Genomic DNA, 20,314 nt, shown 5'->3' with positions numbered 1-20,314 from the left:
GTCTAATCATTAGTTTTACCTTTATAAATTAGAGAATATTAAATTAAATATTTTAAATTCTTACATTGATAATACTTTTATTATTGGTTGACTAAACAAAAAAATCTCTGAAAAAAATAGGAATTCATAATTATGCTTCAATGTAGTAGCATTAAAAGTTGATTTTGCCACTGTATTTGATTTTTTGAGGCTAGTAAATGTAGCATAGGAATTAAAAAAAAATATCTTACCGGATCCCTGATTGATGTTTTGGTGAAATTCTCTATCCAGGAATTTACATCAATTTTAATTCCAACAACTGAAAAACCATGTAAAGAAAAATTAACACAAAAGTTTTAAGAAATGTAACCATAATTGTCACTTATCTTTCCTCTCACATTTGAAAAATTCCTAAGGAGGCAAATATAAATTTCTTCAAAAAAAAAAAAAAAGAATATCCATTTAATTGCAGATATACTGAGAAATGCTGATTCAAATTCATGTAAAAGTTTACACATTTAATTAGCTAGAATATAATTTTGCTATATGATAATTTAGGTAATTTATAAAATAGCATTAAATTGAATATAATGTCAAAATTAGAGATATATTTTTCTTGAGGTTTTCATTAAGAAATAATATTAATAGTTCTTAAACTATTACATAAACTTCTTTATATTCATAGTTTATTTTCTACAACTCTGCTAATTAGCTTAAAAAATTGATACTGTCAGGAATAGATTTATAAATATGAAATCATTTGAAGGGTGAGCTTGAAGGGGCTTCCCTAACCTGACCAGTGCATGCAGTAGTTGCTGAAGAAATGTTTGCTAAAGTGTGGATAAATGAGCGGATGAGTAGGTAGGTGGAGTGGGCAGGAAAGGGCACGTGAATGAGAGACTGAACGAGTCAGACTGGATGAGTAAATAAGCAACCGCGTGAAGGAGGAAGGAGCAAATGAGCTAGTCTCTGAATGAGTGACAGAGTGAATCTATGTAGTTGAACCACTGAGGCTAAAACTGCCCTCAGGAGCAGAAAGGGATTTATCTGCTTTCTCAATCTGGCCTCTCTAAACCCTTTATAGAATTCGAACAACACTGATTTACACAATACTTTTTTTTTTCCTTAACTTTTATTTATCTGTTTACTCTAGCCCACTTCTAACTCCCACTGATGCTGTTTTAAGAACTTTTTCATTTGCTTGACTTAGTTTACCAAAAATTTCATATTCTTTATTCTAAGCTTTTAAAAAAGGTCCCTACTTTTTAACAGATAAATAATATAGATATGACATAATTTATCTCTCTCAATGAAGGAAACCACTTTTTATGTTTAAAATATTATAGACATTCACATCCTTGGCGATAGCTACTCTGCTACATGGCATGTGAGATCTTAAGTTTCCCAACCAGGGATCAGACCCGTGCCCTGTGCAGTGGAAGCGTGGAGTCCTAACCAACGGACTGCCAGGGAATTCCCTCTACTTTTGTATATTTGAAATACTTTATAGGTTAGATTTCTAGAGTGAGATTGCTACATCAGTCAAACATTTAGAATTTTGATATATAGTATAAAATTGACTCCATAAATTTGTGTCAACAGTGTATAAACATATACACTTCTTTGAAAAATTTGTCAACTCTTTATAGTATCAATCTAATTTTATCCCCAATCTCATAGGTAACTGTGTCTCATTTTATTTTCAAACTCGCATGTCCTTGACTGTATTTTGGTTGAAGCTTACTGACAGCCTTCCTGATAAGCACTGCCAGTTGATATTAGAAACAGTAGGTCACATTTAATTTTAGTCCTGTGTATGTGGACAGTATATGTGCTTACCTGCAGGTTTAAGAAGTTTTCCTTGGATGTAAATTTCTACAGCTTTGCTTACCATAATGCCTGATTCATAAGCACCAGGTCCACTTTCTAAAAGAAAAAAAAAAGAAAACAAACCGCTCTAGATAAATCAAATAATATTACATTTCTTTTAATATATACAGGAAAACAGTATTTTGATTAAATATTCTAGCATAGATATGCTATCTAGGAGTGGGTGGTCTCCTGTTCCCTTTTCTTCCTTTTTATACCAGGCTAATTGGAGTGTCGATGAATTGGTTGCATTAACTGACTTTGGAATGGGACTTATTTAGCTTGGCTGCATCCCTCTCACAAGTTAAAGGATGCACACCAAATCTCTGGTTTATGATACCTGCTAAAATGTTGAGGAGGCTGCTGAAGTGAAGCACAGAGATTGATCTTAGATTCACAAAACTGCTGTAAAAGATACACGTCCCTGGAAAAAACTGAAATTCCCTTAACTTCAGTTTTCCCATTTGTAAAAATGATGGTAATAGTAAGGCAATCCATCAATCAGTTAAAAATAAATAAATATTTAAAAATTATGGTAATTAGCCCAACCTCTAGAAAGGCTGAAGGATTAAAATAGAAAGTTTTAGGGAAAGAACCCAATAGAATATTTTTAAAATACAGACTAGTAATAATTTATACAAATACTATGCAACTAATACTGATTCAAGTGGAGTAAACTGATTAATTACATTTTTAAAAATTCACTAAACATTCTTTGGTGTATTTGCAGTTTGTGAAATTAGGGATTATCTACATGTGTTTCACTGTACCGTGCATGCCTGTAGATATGCTGTATTCACATTACTGGTTGGCTGATTTCCTGTAGATGCATTTTACTTCCTCAACTAAATGGATACTTCAGTCTTTCCAGTGTCATGCATATTGTATATAATTAATAATGACTGTTCCGAGCAACTATCATAAAATATATTGTTTGGGGGGAAAGCAGGTAGTACCAATAATTTATTTTAAAACAGGGAATTGAGATGAATGAATTGTAAAGTAGTACTTACTGTTGAAGTAGGGAGCAGTGAAAACATAGTTATCGTTATCTAGACTTCTTTTATAGAAGCTGTCTTCATATGTTTCTGGGTTTTCTTGCCAATTTTCTCCAGCCCTAAGGAGGAAGTGGCTCATCATTTTTATTCTTTAATCTATTTGATAACTTACTTTTCCATTTGTGGACATCACTGAACTTTACAGATATGTCTGCATCTCTGGTACGTGTAAGGAAGTTAGTGGTAATTGATGGTGTAAAGGACATTCGTTACTAAGCAATAGATCAGCACAGAGTTAAATTAAGGAGCAGAAAAAGCTGACTCCAAGTTTTACTCTGATGTTTACTAGCCAGGTAATTATGGACAAGTCAGTTAGTAAATCAATTAATATTAAAAAGCCCACAGAGCCCACCTTATGGACTCTTCTGAAGATAAACACAGATAAAATCCATACATGAGTGAAAATAATGAAGTGCTATGCAAATATTGCCAATAGTCATATTCATAATAACATTATGTTCACTTGACCAGGTTAGTTATGTCTACAAAGAGAAAAATCTCTTTTAAAACTTCTTAAATTTTGTAATATAGGTGACATGGAAAAATACAATTGAAGAATCATAGCATGTTTTTCAAGAATGAAGTTTTTTAATAATTAAATACTTTAAATAAACTCTAATAGTGATCAGTTTCTCTGAAGAATAGCTTCCTAATACAGTAATGCACAGATCCTTGGAGTAGTCCTCTGTAATGCACTAACTTTTACAGATGTTATTTGAACTTACTCTTTCGGATAAACTCTGGTAATCCCACCATCAGTCACAACAAATCGTGCTTTCACTCCCTTGCTGAAACAGAAGACAGAAGAAGGAATGTTTCATTCAACTGAGTCTTTGTACGATATTTAGATGTTGGTGGTACAAAGAGAAATCAAATGGGTTCCTAAGACAAAGCAAGCCAAGGTAACTATATCAATATATGCACTCTATGGTTTAACAGTTAAAATATCTAAGAAATAGGATCTTTGAGGAAGACATTTCATAAGAAACAATGATATAGTTGCATTTTGAAGACAGAATGGGACTTAACAGAGATGACAGGAAGACACCACATGTAAAGCAATGAGTACATGTGAAGGGAAGCTAGTGGAGAGTGGTACCATTTGGTGCACAAAAGCGTAAGGCACGAGCTGAGAAACAATAGGAAGTAAAATTCCAAGTATAAGCTTCTCAAGAATGGTCAGCTCATGTATGATCCTGAAATCCATGCTGGAGAGCCTGCTTCACCTTTATCCTGAAATTAGGGCTCTGTTTTAAAAGTGAGACTCTGGCAAGTCAGCGTTACATGGAGAATAGACGGAGAGGGGCTGTGGAAAGAGAAATCACCTGCTGTGATTTCTTAGAAATGGAAAAACATTAGAACCTTGAGAATGAAGAAGAGAGGAAAACTTTTTTTAGAAAAAAATATTTATCATTTGGTGGTTGATTAGAAATGGAGTGGAGAAGAGACTGAAACAGAATGATTGTCAGATTTCTCAATTTCTTGACTGGGTGTAGGACAGTGCTATTAGAAAGCTAACTGAACATTGACTAGAGATCCTATTTTACCTCAAACACTGAGACACATGCAAGGACATCAATTTAATCTGCTTATTCACAGTGTGGTGTGTAAATGTGTAAATGTGTAAAGCTGAGTAATGGCTGATGTTAGTCCTGACACACACCCAGTACTAAAAATTCAACAATTGCAAAATGGTTTTCTTGAGAAATTGTTATTAAAGATAATAAATTTTAAATTTATGAGGCCAATTTCCCCCAAATTTCCCAGAGTTGCTAAACTGAAAAACAGAATATATATCTTTTTATTAATAAGAACAAATACTTACATGTTTTTCTGCTTACTCCAGTAATTTTGGACAAGTTCATTTGTAAAGCCTGCATCCAGCAAGACTCTATTAATCAAGTCTGTGTTGCCTAACACAGAAAAAGGAGAGGCTTAATTATAGCCACATAGTTTAATTAGGATAATAATCAAACAAATGTATTTTTTTAAATTTCCAAAGCTATTTAGAGTGGATAATATTTCTATGAATTTAAAAATGTACGCTATTTAATTATCTGCATTTTTATGTGTCAGGATATGGACATAATTAGAAGTGGAAAAGCCAATGCTAAATGAGGCAAGTTATTTTCTAAATGGTATCAAAAATAGGGATTTCAAAGCATCATAATTTCATAGACAATTTTATAGAGAATTATAAAACTGTATAATATAGTTTGTTTTCTGGCCAAGGAACAGAACACATCATAGGCCAGCAGTACACCAAGATTGGCTTTTGAAATCTACTGGTATTGATGAAAAAGCATATGCTTCCGGTTGTCATTTCTGACATTAACTGAAGAGCATATAAGCCCAAGTTCAAACAAAGGTAGTAGAGGGAAGAGATAATGAGGACCAAGGGTCAATTCATACACATTCTGAACAACATGTTGTCTTCCCTTTTCTTGGGTCCTCTGCTCTAAACCCATAAATAAAGCTCCGAAATAACCTATAAATACCTTCTGAAACTTCATGCCTATGATAAGATTTCATTTTATTCACATAAGGAATATATGGTCTTATTTAATATTGTATTACTACTAGAGCTGGGGGATGGATAGGCTAGAAAACATTTTAGTTCCTTTTAATTATTTTAACTCAATATATCTTACACTAAAGATTAAAGGATCAACTTAATCCACATGTTAGACTTCATTTCAATTCACTCTAGGAAGTTTTCTATTACATTATTTTAGAAATAATTACTATAAAAAATAATCCATTTGGAAAGTGAATATTTTAATTCTTGAATCCTTTTAATTATTAAATACTTTTTGGTAAAACAAAAACATTAATCTATAATATATATAAATCAATGTTGCAAGTAATTTCATAATTTCTTTCATATTTTCATTATATTCTAAGCCTAAAAATGGATCTTGAAATCTGTCTCCTGCAGCTGATTACACACAATAGAGATTAGTATTAAGCTTTACCATTTTATACATATACACTATCTTTCATTTTTAACTTAATTCAAAAATAAGGAAGAATATAAGAAAAACAACTGCTCTACACCATATACATCTAGGTAAATTAATGAATTAAAGTTGAGAATTGTAATTTTACTGATGTATTAAGTGTGTTTTAAAGCAAAATTAAACATGACTGTACCCCCTTAAAAAAACATTTAGGTCAGTTACATTTCAATCACTAATACCTACTTTTAGAGATGGTTTAACAGATTATTGAGAAACGAGGTAAAGTATGATTGAGAAAAACCTACAAAAATACTGTCAGAGGAAAATACAGATTGTTTCATTAGCTATTAGCTCTTTTCTTTGATAAAAAATCCAGTAAGTTCTCAATTCTTTATATTATTATATAATTATCTCAAACATTTCCCACAGAATTATAGGGGAGACAGGAAAAAACTGAAGAACCTAAATAACAGTATGCATATTAGTGCTATTTTACTAAAAGGATTTTGTATAAAATTTATACCTCTCTGGGATGACAGATACCTTATAAAGGGATTTCAATAATTTTATTATTTTAGTTCTCTCTTGGAAATGCCTATTAGTTCTGAATAGGAAAGAAATAACATCGGAAAGGCTCAGCTTAGTGAGCTCACACTGAGCAGAAAGTTTTGAAATCAGTTATGTTTGGCATGATCAATGCAGACTTCATCCATAGGTTTCCAGAGTGGCTCTTTAAGGCAACTGGCTAACTCATGTTACAGGTGCTCAGTAGTTATTTCTTCTTATGAGACAAATGTAAGTTTGAGAGACAGCTTTAAGAAGGGATATTGGATACTTTGTTTAAACCTTCCTGATAGATGGAGAAAAAATTTTAAAAAGGAAAAAGAGAAGGAAGAAAGGGAGAGAAAAGAGAAAGGGGAAAATTAAAGAAAAGGAGAGAACAAAAGTCTGTTATATGTACTTTTATTATCAAGTTATATTTACTATGGTAATTTTTGCAAGTTAGTTGGTTCTTCCTCTCATTTCCTATGCTCTCTGCATTTTCTGCTGATATTACCTTTTAATAACTAGGGTATTTTTAGGAAAAAAAGAATAGTTAAGATTTTGAAATGTTTTAAGAGCCAATAATCCCTAAATCTCTATGAGGTTTCATAGTAAAAGGATGCAAATTTATCTAAAAGACAAATAAAATGGTTAAAAACTAACTAGTAAAATTTATCTATTCCAACTTGATTTACTTCATAAAATGGAGAATTACAGATCCATACTTTTTAAGATTAAAGTTAACTGTGATAAAAATAGAGTATCAGGAAGAGAGAAAATTATTAGGTGTTATATCTTTGTTTAGTTTTGTGTTTATACTATCGATATTAAAACTCATTATATGCATTGGAGGATATAAATAACTTGATAAAATTGTGTTGTGTTTTCCTCTACATAGCAACAACAATGCAATGAAAAAACCTTCAAAAGATCATTCCAAATTAAATTTCTCAAATTTGAGAGGAGTAAAGGTAAGCCTATCTTATTTAAAGCTAACCATTTGCAAATATTTAATACCTGGCTTTGAAAATTAAAGTTTACTTAATAATCGAATGAAATTTCTTTAATATATGTAAAAAATTGAGTCAAATTATTTCATTTTACCATTAAAAATTCAAAAAGTAAATAAATAAACCAGCATAGCAACAAACTGAACTGAACCAAGATTTGACCACTTTGAATTTAAACACAGTGAAACAATGATTGCATATAAATGCATACTTACATGATGGGTTGTTTGGAGTTTTTCTATCAATAAACTCATTAAAATTTAAAAGAAATTCGGTGTTATTATCTGATATTTTAAGGTCATTGCAGTAATCTCTGAAAAACATATTTTAGGATGTTAGGTGTTAAAATCAAAACTTTAAAAAAATATTCATAGCAATCACAGGTAGTGGAAACAACTTTTTAATTTTTAGTGTTTTTTTTTAGTTAGTGCATGATTTTGTAAGCTATTGAATTATCTCCATCTCCTCATCTCTATAATAGAACAATAATTTTTCATTAAGTGCTAAAGATTATAGCCAATCTATATTAAGCTTTTGACCTCTGGACCAAAAGGTGCTCAATAAAAAGTAGATTCTGTTATTCCTGTGGGTTTGGTGGTTAAGTCACTAAGCTATGTCTGACTCTTGCAATGCCAGGGACTGTAGCCCTCCAGGCTCCTCTGTCCATGGGATTCTCCAGTCAAGAATACTGGAGTGGGTTGCCACTTCTTTCTCCAGGGGATCTCACCGACCCAAGAATCGAATCCAGGTCTCCTGCACTGCAGGCAGATTCTTTACTGATTGAGCTATTATTGAATGCTGTAGGTTAGTAATTTACATTTATAAATTAATATTGAGAAATTAAAAAAATAATATCATTAAATTAAAAAGCATTTATTTATTAAATATCTCAATAAACCCATCACATGATAGCACTTTTATGAGAAATTACTGAATTTTCAGAAAATAACCTAGTAAAAACAAGTGTCATTGATGTGCTTATTTGCAAATTTCTGTAACTCCTGACTTAATAGAAGACAAGCATGCCTCTGCATTCAATTGACTGCAAGATTGTTTTGGCACATGAATCAGTCCTCATACAGATAATCAGTTGGAAAAGAGAGAATTATTTTAATTGTCTTCTCAGATAACTGTCACTATGCTTTAAAATAACACTAAAACTTGATTATTTGTAATTTCTTGCTTTGTAATGTGTGATACAGAATCTGAAACAATACCAATGAACTTTTCTATCCTGTTATATTAAAATTCAATGCACCATCTTATATTCTGAGTGACTCTTTCACCCACCCATGATTTTCTCACATCATCAATTGGTTATTTGGAAAATGTGAATAATGTAGATCTTTCAAACAATGACACATTTCATTATACTATACTGAAAATTCACATTCATAAATTATATCACTGATCTCATTAGATAAGTCTATAATTACTGCAAAGCAGTCCTGCTTATAGTAATAAGTATAGCTTTCTTAAAATTCTAACTTCTGTTTTAAAGTTCAGATTTTGTCATTGGGAACAATTACTTTCGGTTGTATTCGTCAAAGTAAAAGGCTCGCTTAATGGATTTTTGAGCAAATACCTGCCATCCCAAGTCTGAATAACCATACTTCATCTGTCATTCCTTCTTTCTAATAAAACATTTCATGAAAAAAATCAAGATGCTCCTATTTTATCTCTCAATTCAAACAATCACACAAGTGCTTTTCTTTCTTTCTTTCTTTATTTTGGAGACAGCCAAGTTACTCTAGTATACAGTAAATTTCCATTTTCTTTATTCAGAGTATTAAAAGATACATGCTCAAGGATATTTTAAAGTGACACTGGCTTTTTCTGCAATGTGGGTGTCTTGCATTGAAGATTAAGTGACTACCAGTACACTTTAGTACAACTGCCTTGATTCCCAATGTGGTAACAGCTCACCATTGCTTTTGTACTATCACAGTACAAATATCAATATGATGAAAAAGACAAATGCCATTTAACACTGTTAGGAAAATAGCTTTGTCCTTGTGAATTCTTGGAAAGAGTGTTTGGAAACCATAGGGCTTCATGCTTTGAAAACTGCTGTCCTAAGTAAGTGCTTTGAAAATTCAGAATAAATGTAAGGTCCCATAAATATAAGACGACTGCAATCATAATAACTAGGTTAATACAACTAACAGGCTAAACAATCAAATATTCAAGACAAAAATGCAATTAAAAAGTAAAAATTTTCAGATGCAAGCCCATGATCTAAAACACAAAGCCTCAGGGAGCAGAGAGCAACAGAATGTCGTAACTTCTTGGTTCACCGAAAATTTTAGTTTGGAGGCAAGGCTTAAAAAGTTTTCATAATTAATACTCAGTCTTTGACAGAGCTAAAATCAACTTCTTCCCACAATGTTATGCCTTTTGGGAAATAACACTAGCCTGCAAGTCGAAAGGCCAATATATTGAAGTAGCATCTCTCAGAATTAGAGGCTGATAGCAAGATTTTAGAAGGATTAAGTAAAATGTAGAAAGACTAAATAAAATAATTATTAATAAAAATCATTTAAAATTCCATGTTATTATTTAAAAGGCATTTCTAAAATTATCTTTGCTCATTTAATTCTAAAAATAACTTTACCAGGAGATAATTTAATATTATAATGGTGAGGAAACTGAGATTCAAAGATGTAAAAAGATTTATCCAAAGGCACCTAACCGGCAAATGGTCATGCCCGGAGGTGAAGCCAGTTTTCAGATCCCAAATTAGTGTTTTAACACAATATACAATGTGTTTTAAACTTCTACTTCATGAGCTTTTATACCCACAAAGCTTCAAACCAAAAGCAGGTTCAACCTCTATCAACACAAGGCTGTTCTAAACAATTAATTTAGACAATGTCATAATGTTTTGCTTTTGTTTTTATCCTCACTGGCTGGGTTATACCCAATTTTGAACTAGTCTCAAGATATTATTGACTTGTTGATATATTCTAATGGCAAAGCAGTGAAAGTGTTGGAGCTGTCATTAAGGAGAGAAGCTGAATTAGGATAGGAGCAGAAGTAAAAAAATTAAACAACAGAAATGTGAGAAAACAAAGTGTTGACTGTGTCAGAAGAATGAGTTGTCCAGTAATAAAAATGATCCTGAATAACAGAAAGTCATCCACCAGGCAGTAGGCACTAAGCAGCAATAGCCTGACTTAAATATCTGAGGTGTGAATGTGTGGCTAAACAGACAGCATCACCATCAGTTGCCTATTAGCCTAATGATTGTTTAGCACATGGCTGGGAGCTTGACAATTGAAGATAATCACCACTTCATGTTCCAGAGGAACTACCCTAGGCAAGTCTGTGACAGGCAACATACTGTGGTTACCACAATTGCTGACTTCCCCTTAGGATGTGTTGGAAAACTTGCTGGTAAATGTTCTATGATGCTCTGTTTTTCTATAAGAGACCGGGTTTACATGCTTTGGATCATTATTTTTCTGAGGATTTTTTTTTCTTCTAAAAAAGATTCAGTAGCAAGATGGAGAAACCTCTGGATGGGTTTTGACCAATTTCCATTTCCTGAAAATACCTTCAGGATATGAAAGCTATATAATCTCATTTGCTCACTTTGTGTTTCTGACCAAATGAAATTTATAACTTAAATTACTTTGAAACTAAAAGATCTTTGGTATTAGAAATTTGCCAAATTATTTCTAAAATACTGTTTGTTCTCATTCTATTTCACTTGCATAGGTCATACAGCACAAATTAGTCTTTAACTACTGGGGTTCACATACTTCTTTTTCTTTCTCATTCCAACATATCTTTGAAGTGCTTTCTTATTTCTGATTATCCCACAAAGATAGAAAAATTAACTCATGTTTCATCCCTCTGATGGTAATTCTCATAAAGGGAGGAATAATGCTACATGCATCTGTATTCTCAATGCTTTCCTTTCCAGTAGTCTTAAGACTGAAGGAAATGTTAAAACTGAGTACTAATAAGGATCAAATAGTACAATTATTTAGGAATAAACAGAAATGGTTCTACTTCTAAAATTTGCAAGCTTTTGCCTTTAGATTATTTTAAAATAACTGCTTTTTAACATTCTTTGTTAAATAGTACTCCCTCCTCCTCCTACCTCTACTAGAACCATAAATAATAACTAATATTTATTTAGAGCTCGTCTCTTACCAAGAACTATATTAAGTATATATTACTTAAGTAATATACTTACAAGTATATATTACATGTGGTATTATCTCATTTAAAGCTTATAAAAACTCTATAAGACAGGTATAATTGTTAGCACTATTTTGCTAGTAAAGAAACTAAGATGCAGGAAATCTGAGTAACAGCCATGACAATGAATATCTGGGAAACAGACTCTGATAGTGTTGCTCTAATTTGCTTCACTGTTCCCCATTAATAACAGTGACAAAAACATATGCTTGATATCCTGGGTAACATAAATGTCTGTCTTTCCTCACCAATTTTTTTTCTTTTTCCTAATTTTTATCAGTTTATTTTCCACAAATCTTTGACTATACATTCAATGCCCACTTTCCCAGGAAATGTTGCCTACAAAAATATTTGCTCAGCTGTACTGGATGTTCTTTTGAAATTCCCTAAGTATTTACATATTCAGTGTCGATATTTATACCTTAGAGTAGCAAGGAAATGGATTCAAAATCCATATTATTTACCACCTCTAAAACTGTTTCTTAATCCGTGAAATAGAATAATAGTACTAATTTATTATATTCTTCTGAGGGGTAAATGTAATCATAGCATGTAAAAGGCTTAACATGTTAACTGAGGGAGACACTCATTGATTTATCCTACAAGATACAATGTGTCCTTCTTTCTCTGGTATTTACTCCTTCCCTAAATATACAGGCAAATTCCACTCTTCCAGCCATGATACTGAACATACCTAAGGCTGCAGTAATGGTCCATATGCTAATCTTTGCTGAACTAAACAAAATCCATTGCCTACAAATTGGGATTGAGAGATATATTCATCCTCTTTGGGAGAACCTGGATATTTACCATGCTTTCTACCTTGTTTAAGGGTGAAGTCAAAAAAGCCAATCTGCATGGTCTGCTATTTAATAATTAAGAAAAATAAGTCAAGAAGCTACCCAGACAAAATCACAGATCTGAGATGGAGGGAGAGTCTCATCAACAGAGCACATTCAGTATCTCAATGCCATTTCATCTCTGTGCTATATAGTAATATTCTGCTTTCCATCTCCAACTAGTTTCAGCAGTTTAGTTGTTCAAAGTTACTTGTAGCAAAAAATTGCTTATAAGATTGCAGGCGTTATTAACATGATTTTAAAAATACTTCTCATATATTTATAGATTCTCCAGTCACCAAATATTTATGAAGCCCCTACTGTGTGCCAGGCAGCAGATGTGATATTGAATATTGAATGGTAAGCCAAACAGATGCCATCATGTCTTGGTGGGGGAAAGGAAGTAAAAAGAAATGTGGCCAGTGCTCTAGTATGGGAAATATAGGACTCTGTGAAGCAGTCAGCAAGGATGTCTAGTCCAGTGAGGACAGGAAACAGATTCCCAGGTGGAGGAGCTGTGAAGTTGGAGTCTGGAAAGGACTGGTGGTGGGTGTGTTTGATCCAGAATAGAAGATTAACATAAGGAGGATAAAACGCATTTAGGAACTAAGAAAAGTTTAGTGTGGCTGGACTTTAAAGCAGAGGTTGGTAGACTGCTTCTTAAAGGGTAGGAGAGTGAGCTGAAAAGGTCCAGGTCACAACCAGAGACAATACCTCAACAAATGGCCATGGCTATGTTCCAGTAAAATTTCATGTGTAAAACAGGCAGTCTGCAGGCCAGTTTGTCAGCCCGATTTACAGCATAGGGTACCACACTGGGAAACTGGTATCTAGTAACAGAACATTTGAAAGCCATCCTGTGCAGAACAGAACATCATGAGGACAGTGCTAAGCACTGGCTAGTATTTAGCAGATGAGAACCAAAACTTTATTGAAAGTTTAGAAACTCTCTCTAGTTACAAAAACGAGACATAAATAGGAAGTAAGGGAGAGATACTGGAGGCAGGGAGATCAATTAGGAGGCAGCCTTACGAAGGCAATGGCACCCCACTCCAGTACTCTTGCCTGGAAAATCCCATGGATGGAGGAGCCTGGTGGGCTGCAGTCCATGGGGTTGCTAAGAGTCGGACACGACTGAGCGACTTCACTTTCACTTTTCCCTTTCATGCATTGGAGAAGGAAATGGCAACCCACTCCAGTGTTCTTGCCTGGAGAATCCCAGGGACGGCAGAGCCTGGTGAGCTGCCGTCTATGGGGTCGCACAGAGTCGGACACGACTGAAGCGACTTAGCAGCAGCAGCAGCAGCTTACTAGTTTAGGTGAGAGAAGACACTGGCCTGAACAAAAGCAGCAGAGTCTGACAGACATACTGGATACTCATAAGATAAATCCTGCTTGGCAAGACTTATTGATTGACCAAAAGTTAGACATCTTTGCTCTCTTTCTTTATCAGCTTTCAAGACTGGCATTTAGGGAGCACAGTATTTTTGTTACCGAGGCAACATGGAAAGAAGAGCTTCCCCAAACACAAATGTTCAGGAGATAATGAATTTGAAGCACCTTGAAGAGAGATTCCCATCAGGTTCCACAAACATGAATGTCTCATATTGAAATAGGTAGGGTATACATGAAGTCTAGAAATAGGTATACTGTTTGATCTTCTAACGTAAGGTCAATAAACCACATATTACGTCTATTGTGTTTCTGGATGATATGACCATCCTGGAGACTTGGGAGCTGTCAGCCCAAACCAAAGCATAGAATACTTGAGAGTCTGTGGTATATCTATTGATGCACAATAAGAAGATAAGAGGGACTAGGCCAGCAGCTCTTGTGAGTGATGTGCACAAGAAGGGAAGCTCATGGAAGAGACTGAGCATGCAGCTGAGGAGGGAGGGAGAAAACTGGAAAAGTGTATCAACAAGCAAGTGGAGGCAAGTGTCAGAAGCGGTGGGATTAGCAGTGTCCACACTGAAGGAAATCCAAGCAAGAAAGGTGCTCCAGGGCAGTCACTCACAAAGCAGGAATATGCTTTGTTAACACAGATTTCTGAAAAAGTTTTATATATATGTATGTGTGTGTATATATATATATATATATATATGTATATATTCCTTATTTTCAAAGAAGAGAAAATTCAGATATGCTTATGCAGAAATAAAATGAAAGAATAACTGAGACTAATTTTTAGGAACCTTCTAAGAGGAATTTCTTTAAGAAGGAAAAAATGAGAGAAGTGAATACTACAAGCTTCTGAATGTAGTTTTCAATAATTTAGCCTAGGGTAATAGAAATTATGTTGATGTGTACTATTACATGTGTCTGCTAGAGACTAGGAGTCAAAAACTAAGGAAAGAAATAGAAATAAAGGATAATCTTGGATTCATGAATGGAGTCCCAAATAATTAAATGAAAATAAAGGTAGAGATGAAGACGTACAGAGATAGGGAAGGGGGATTATATGAAAGAGAAGTAAAATTGTGTAGGAGGAAAAAGAATGCTCATCTTAAAAATTATGTCAGAAAATCTCACTATATTAAAATATATTTTCCCAAAATTTGTGTTAAATCAATAAAGCATGATGCTCTGAGGTATACACATTCTTTTGTGTATACACACACATACATGTATATATCTGTACATATCTATCTGTATGTGTAGATGTATACAGAGCTGTATGTGCATACATAGTCACAAATGCAAATACACAACTCTTCATTTTTGTTGAATACACTGTTGCCTCCAACAAAACAGAACCTCCATCTGTCTTAGTTACCACTGGATCCCCAAGTCGGCATACTGTTTAGCACAATGCAGCTGCTAAGTACCTGAATGGGTGAATGAATGAATGAACAGAATTCTCCTTCAGTTTTAAACTTATTGTTTCCTTTGGTTCCATAATTTGACATGGCATAACTCAGAGCAGTCTTGACCCCCAACTCTGACATATTCTTGAAGGCCTATACATCCACAGTGAGCCTTAAAAAAGAAAACAAAACCTACCTTGGTGCTATGAACGTATAGCCAGATTCTTCAAAATTATCTGGTTTCAGAGTTTCTGAATCTGCAAACATAATATTATAGGGTTAAATAACAATCAGAATATGCATCCTGAGATGTGATGTCAATAAGGCATTAGAAAGATAACCTAATAAGGAAAAACATAGACTTTAATCCTAAATTGAAACACATAAAGATTCCCCAATACTTCACAGTAATAGAATCAATTTTAATTTCATAACATGGATTACAATGGTTATATCAAAGACAATGCTTGGTCTATAATTTTCCCATTTACTAACTAACCCTACCGTAACCAAGATATCCTTTAAAAAGCAACTTAGGTCAGCATTACACCAGAGGTATTAATTTAAAATATCAACATAAATATTTTACCAATATTATAATAAAATGATTTCAATAAACCCATTAATGCCCTAGTGAATTAACGGCATTCTTCATATTAATATGAATTAGTAAGTGGAAGGATAAATACACAAGTATCTAAGTTCAGGAAAAAACCAGAAAGTAAAACAGGTTATATATGAAAACACAAGCGTATTCTTTCCCCCTTTTCTGCTACTAAGGTCTGAGTGATCATGGAGGAAAATCTAGCAAATGAGAAGCACAGAGGATAATATCCAATAGGAATGGAAATATCAGTGGAAATGTCAAGTGTACTAAACAAAAAGAAATTGAGCAACAAGAAAATACTTGCCCTTCATTCTGCCCTTTTTGGCTGTGAAAATCCATCAGAAAGAGAAAGCAGGGAAACAAAAAAAAAAAGAGGGTAAAGCAAAGGGGGTCACAAACAATATTTTATTCAATGACTTTCTTGAATAAAAATATTGTGCATAGATCAAAGGTTTATTTATGTACAGCTGTAGTTCTGGAAAAACAAGACACATATTTTTGAAGACTGGAAAGTATGTCCTGTCAATTACTACTAGAGCACCCTCTCTGTACTGTGGTTATTTCAAGGGTCTATTTTGCAAAGTGGCTAATCAAGTGCAATCCCAACGATGCTAGCCTATACACAGAAGCATTTACCAATCATCAAAGACCCACTAATCATCCCCTCATTTATCAAGTGAAGAACTAGCTCATGCAAAGTCAGTGGTTGTTAAAAGACCATCATATCTATCTATCAAGTGAAAGTAGAAATATAAATGTCTAAATTACCACAATTTACAATGAGAACTAGGACTACAGAGAGCAAAAAAAGAACTGACATAGAAACAAAAGAAATTGCAGTTTATGTAAGGTCAGATATAAAAAGTATATACATATATATATTTTACTTTATCATAACAGGAAAAATTTTGGTGGTCAGGAATAATTGAGTGATATGTAAAGGATATGATGGTCATTTTACCTTGCTAAATCTAGTCACCCAAAACAAAATAAAGATTAATAATGACTTGAAATATGCGCTAGTGTTAATAATTACTCCACATTCCAAATGATGTTTTTTAAAAAAAACTAATCCATTTAGGTTACTGAAGACATTAATTTGGATCATTAGAAGGGAGTTAATTGCTAAACCAAAGCCAAAGACCAGTGCAATTTATTCAAACAATGTCGCAGATGTGGAGCATATCACTTTTGCTGAATGCAAAAACAAGAAGAAAAGAAAGGAAAAAAAGAAGAAACTTTACTAGCAAAGTGCCATGAGTAGAGACTATGTGAAACATTTTGCGCCAGTTAGCAGACCCTTAAAACAACAGCAACAGAGGACACAGCACTGCAATGATTCTATGAGCACAAAGCAAGGCAGGGGAGAGTGGTGGGGACTGCCAGTGTGACTGGAGTACCTGCTCATATTCTATCCATGTAGAATATTTCTTGTTCCTTGCATGTTTGGAATGGGTTAGAATCATTGCTATTGATTTGGTAATAACACCTACTAAAAGGTATAAAAGCCTTGGGTATTCAAAAGTCTAGACGTATTTAAACCTCTGGTACTAGGAGATAACAAATAGACCCTGAAGTCACTTTCACAGTACTTACATCTGGCCTGAGTTATTGTCTCTTCTATTTTGGCTTTTATATAGTAAAAACTGTAGGTTGGTAATACCAAGGCCAAACTGCAATAGAAACAAGAGAAGCATAAACACAAACAAACAAAAATGAAACATAACTTAAAAAAAAAAAAGACACATCAAGTTCATGGGAAATCCAAAGATCTTCCTCATGGGAAGGAAAAGACATTACTTTGACAGGAAAATGCTTTCAGCAAATAAGGTACTTAATTTGTCTTGCCATCCAGAGTTATCCAGTACACTACATTGTAGGGAATCAGAATAGACACAGGGAAAATTAGGTACTAAGGGTGCCCATAAATTAGCTGAAGAAAATGTCATGGATACTATATTTCCAGAAAAGTATATTAAAATACTTTGTGAAAAAAAATCGAAGAGTAGGGATATGTTTAGGCAAAGTAATTACATCATGCACATTGGCTATACCCTCCCTAATGAATTATACATAACGTTACAGTGCTTGCTAGCAAATGTACACTATTAACAATAACAAATGTAAGAAGTATTATTAGTATTATACAATGCATAAAATCATTTGAAATATTTTCTTTTGAAGGATTAAATACCTACTATTATAGAACTCATCTCTTTGCAATTTCCCGCGTGTCTTTTGAAGGGGAAATTCGGATTCCTTTGCTCATCCCATTGGTTCTTACCCAACAGTGTAACTGTATTTATTTCAAGTTCATTAACTGCGGATATCCCATATCATTTCATAGATTGTTATTAGGTACAATAGGAGAAACATCGTGATTTTTATAGTTTACAAGAGCCATGGAGCTACTCTACTCTTATGGTAGATGTACACATTGAAGGAAATCTCCAGTGCAAATCTTAAGCAAGATTCAGAACATTTTAGACACAAAGACTGTCAAGCCTGTCATCCAACCTTGTCTTAATATGACTGTACAAATTAAATGAAGTAATCTCTTAAGATTCCCAATTAAACTGTTATTTTAAAATTTTTAAAAAGTGATGCTTGATTAAAGTGACCAATTGAGTTGTTCAGAGTCATTTTTACAATTTAACCCCAAATTTAGCAATGCACAGAAAAATGTGTCCATTTCTAGGCTTCTGAGTATTTCTAGGTAGTGTAGAAGATCATCTTTTACATCGCTCAAGCCTCATGTTTCCCAGGTTCTGAATACAGATACCCAAACTGTAACCCCATTATGCATTTTTAATGAACAATATTGAACAGGACAAAATATAAAATTCCAGGTTTTTCTTCTTATAAATATATGTTAAAAATTCATTCCATGAAGAGGAAAAAAGCAAGGGCTGATTTGCTACAATTTAATTATGCAGTCAAGATAGTAAAATAATTGGATGCTTGTTACCTCCAATTCCCAAATCTTTCTCCATCATTAAGTAATTCATAGACTTCCCTTATGGGTAAAGGTCAGAGAAACAAAATGTTATGTAGATCTAATGAAAATCTCTACATTCATTTTAAAGGTAACTTCTTTTAAAGTAGAAGAAGAGATTAAAATAAAAAAAAACAAAACAGTGCAATTAGTCTGAAAGTAAGATGACCTTTCATGATTCACTTGCCATTTATAAAATGTAGCACAGAATTAGTGAGCATTTGAAGATTGTCTCCCACAAATTCCTCTCAAGGGAAATTAGGACATTTTTATGCCCCATCAGCATTTATTACTAAGAGAAACTTCACATTAAAACTGACAACAATGTATCATGTGGCTGCTTCAGTGTCACACTGCAAGCTTGGGTTACATCTCACGTACCACAAAATCAGTGTGGAAACCCGTGAGGAACACAGTAGAAATTGTAAAATTGACATATCAAATGTATATTTTATTGGCCTGCAAGTCTCAGGTTGCTATTATGAATAATATCTATACTTTATTTGATAGAAACATAGTTACACATAATGATTTTTTGTCTTGAGGCAATAGTTATTTTTTCAACCTATAGCAAATAAGATCTTCAATCAACATTCCAAGTCAATGATGCTGCCGTATGCAGTCTTTGTTGTCTTTCTCCATATAAAACCAATAGACTAAGGCTGTTTTATTTTCTCCAAGGGATTAGAATCTAATACAGGCGGTGGCCACCAGATGGATGGTACAGCCCAAGCAATATTTTTGCAACTCCCATAAACATGGTTAACTTAGTTAAATGGAATATAACACACTTTTCTATTCCATCATTTATATCACCATAAAATCACTCTTCATTAAAAATATTCTACTAAAATGATTTCTATACTTCAAAATATGTTATATTAAGTTATATCAAAGCTTAAGGAGAGAGAAATCACTAAGTAAAATTTGATATCTCATACATTACACAAAAACACTTCCATTTTTTTCAATTTAGATGTAACGTTTTGTTCTACTTTGTTATTTGTGAATTTCTTTGTACAGAGATTCAAGGGAGTACTTAACAATGAAAATAAGTTTAATCTGTCCTAAAGCTATAGATTTGTGAAGGGACTGTGTGAAGAAAACATGCAAAGATGATGAAGTTGAGGCTTGTTCAGAGAATAGTGGTTACTGTGGGGAGGATAGTGGGGAAATGACAGGGCAGAAAGGTGAGGCTAGAGATGCGTGATGTGAATTTCAAGCTTGTAAGTCTGAACTTGAATGAAAATGGGAAGAGACTAAAGTTCTGTGAACAAGGAGAGAAATACTCAGAACTGAAGAAAAGAACATTAATCTGGTTACCTGAGTTATGACTGGGGGTGGGAGGGGAAGGGGAGGAATATCAGAGACATTTGTGAAATTATTAAAAACATTTAAGGATAATAATTTATAATTCCCCCAGAGTGTAATTATGACT

The 20,314-nt window shown here is 33.5% G+C and overlaps 1 protein-coding gene across 20 annotated transcripts in view; it reads right to left on the bottom strand.

The window, feature by feature from the left end:
• The window catches only part of CACNA2D1 (calcium voltage-gated channel auxiliary subunit alpha2delta 1), a 524,609-nt gene that overhangs the window by 27,821 nt on the left and 476,474 nt on the right, over positions 1-20,314 (bottom strand). For 13 of the 20 annotated variants that reach the window (XR_014067141.1, XM_081535600.1, XM_081535601.1 and 10 more), the window contains 8 exons: positions 17,478-17,554; positions 15,471-15,531; positions 7,635-7,732; positions 4,732-4,819; positions 3,632-3,694; positions 2,862-2,965; positions 1,819-1,905; positions 231-298 (listed from right to left, as the gene is read on the bottom strand). Coding sequence is in view for 16 of the 20 variants with exons in the window: in XM_081535600.1 (XP_081391726.1) it covers positions 231-298; positions 1,819-1,905; positions 2,862-2,965; positions 3,632-3,694; positions 4,732-4,819; positions 7,635-7,732; positions 15,471-15,531; positions 17,478-17,554 (646 nt within the window). In the remaining 4 variants the exon portion in view is untranslated. Of the gene's footprint in view, positions 1-204; positions 299-1,818; positions 1,906-2,861; positions 3,003-3,602; positions 3,695-4,731; positions 4,820-7,634; positions 7,733-15,470; positions 15,532-16,185; positions 16,207-17,477; positions 17,555-20,314 lie in introns of all 20 variants that reach the window. The other 7 variants (XM_081535602.1, XM_081535610.1, XM_081535607.1 and 4 more) reach the window with 3 other exon arrangements.

The sequence above is a fragment of the Giraffa tippelskirchi genome, chromosome 10 (genome assembly GCF_054371585.1).
Source record: "Giraffa tippelskirchi isolate mGirTip1 chromosome 10, T2T-mGirTip1v1.2.pri, whole genome shotgun sequence".
Classification (NCBI taxonomy): Eukaryota; Metazoa; Chordata; class Mammalia; order Artiodactyla; family Giraffidae; genus Giraffa; species Giraffa tippelskirchi.
Note: the sequence above shows the minus strand (reverse complement) of the source record. Positions and strands in the feature narration are given on the sequence as shown.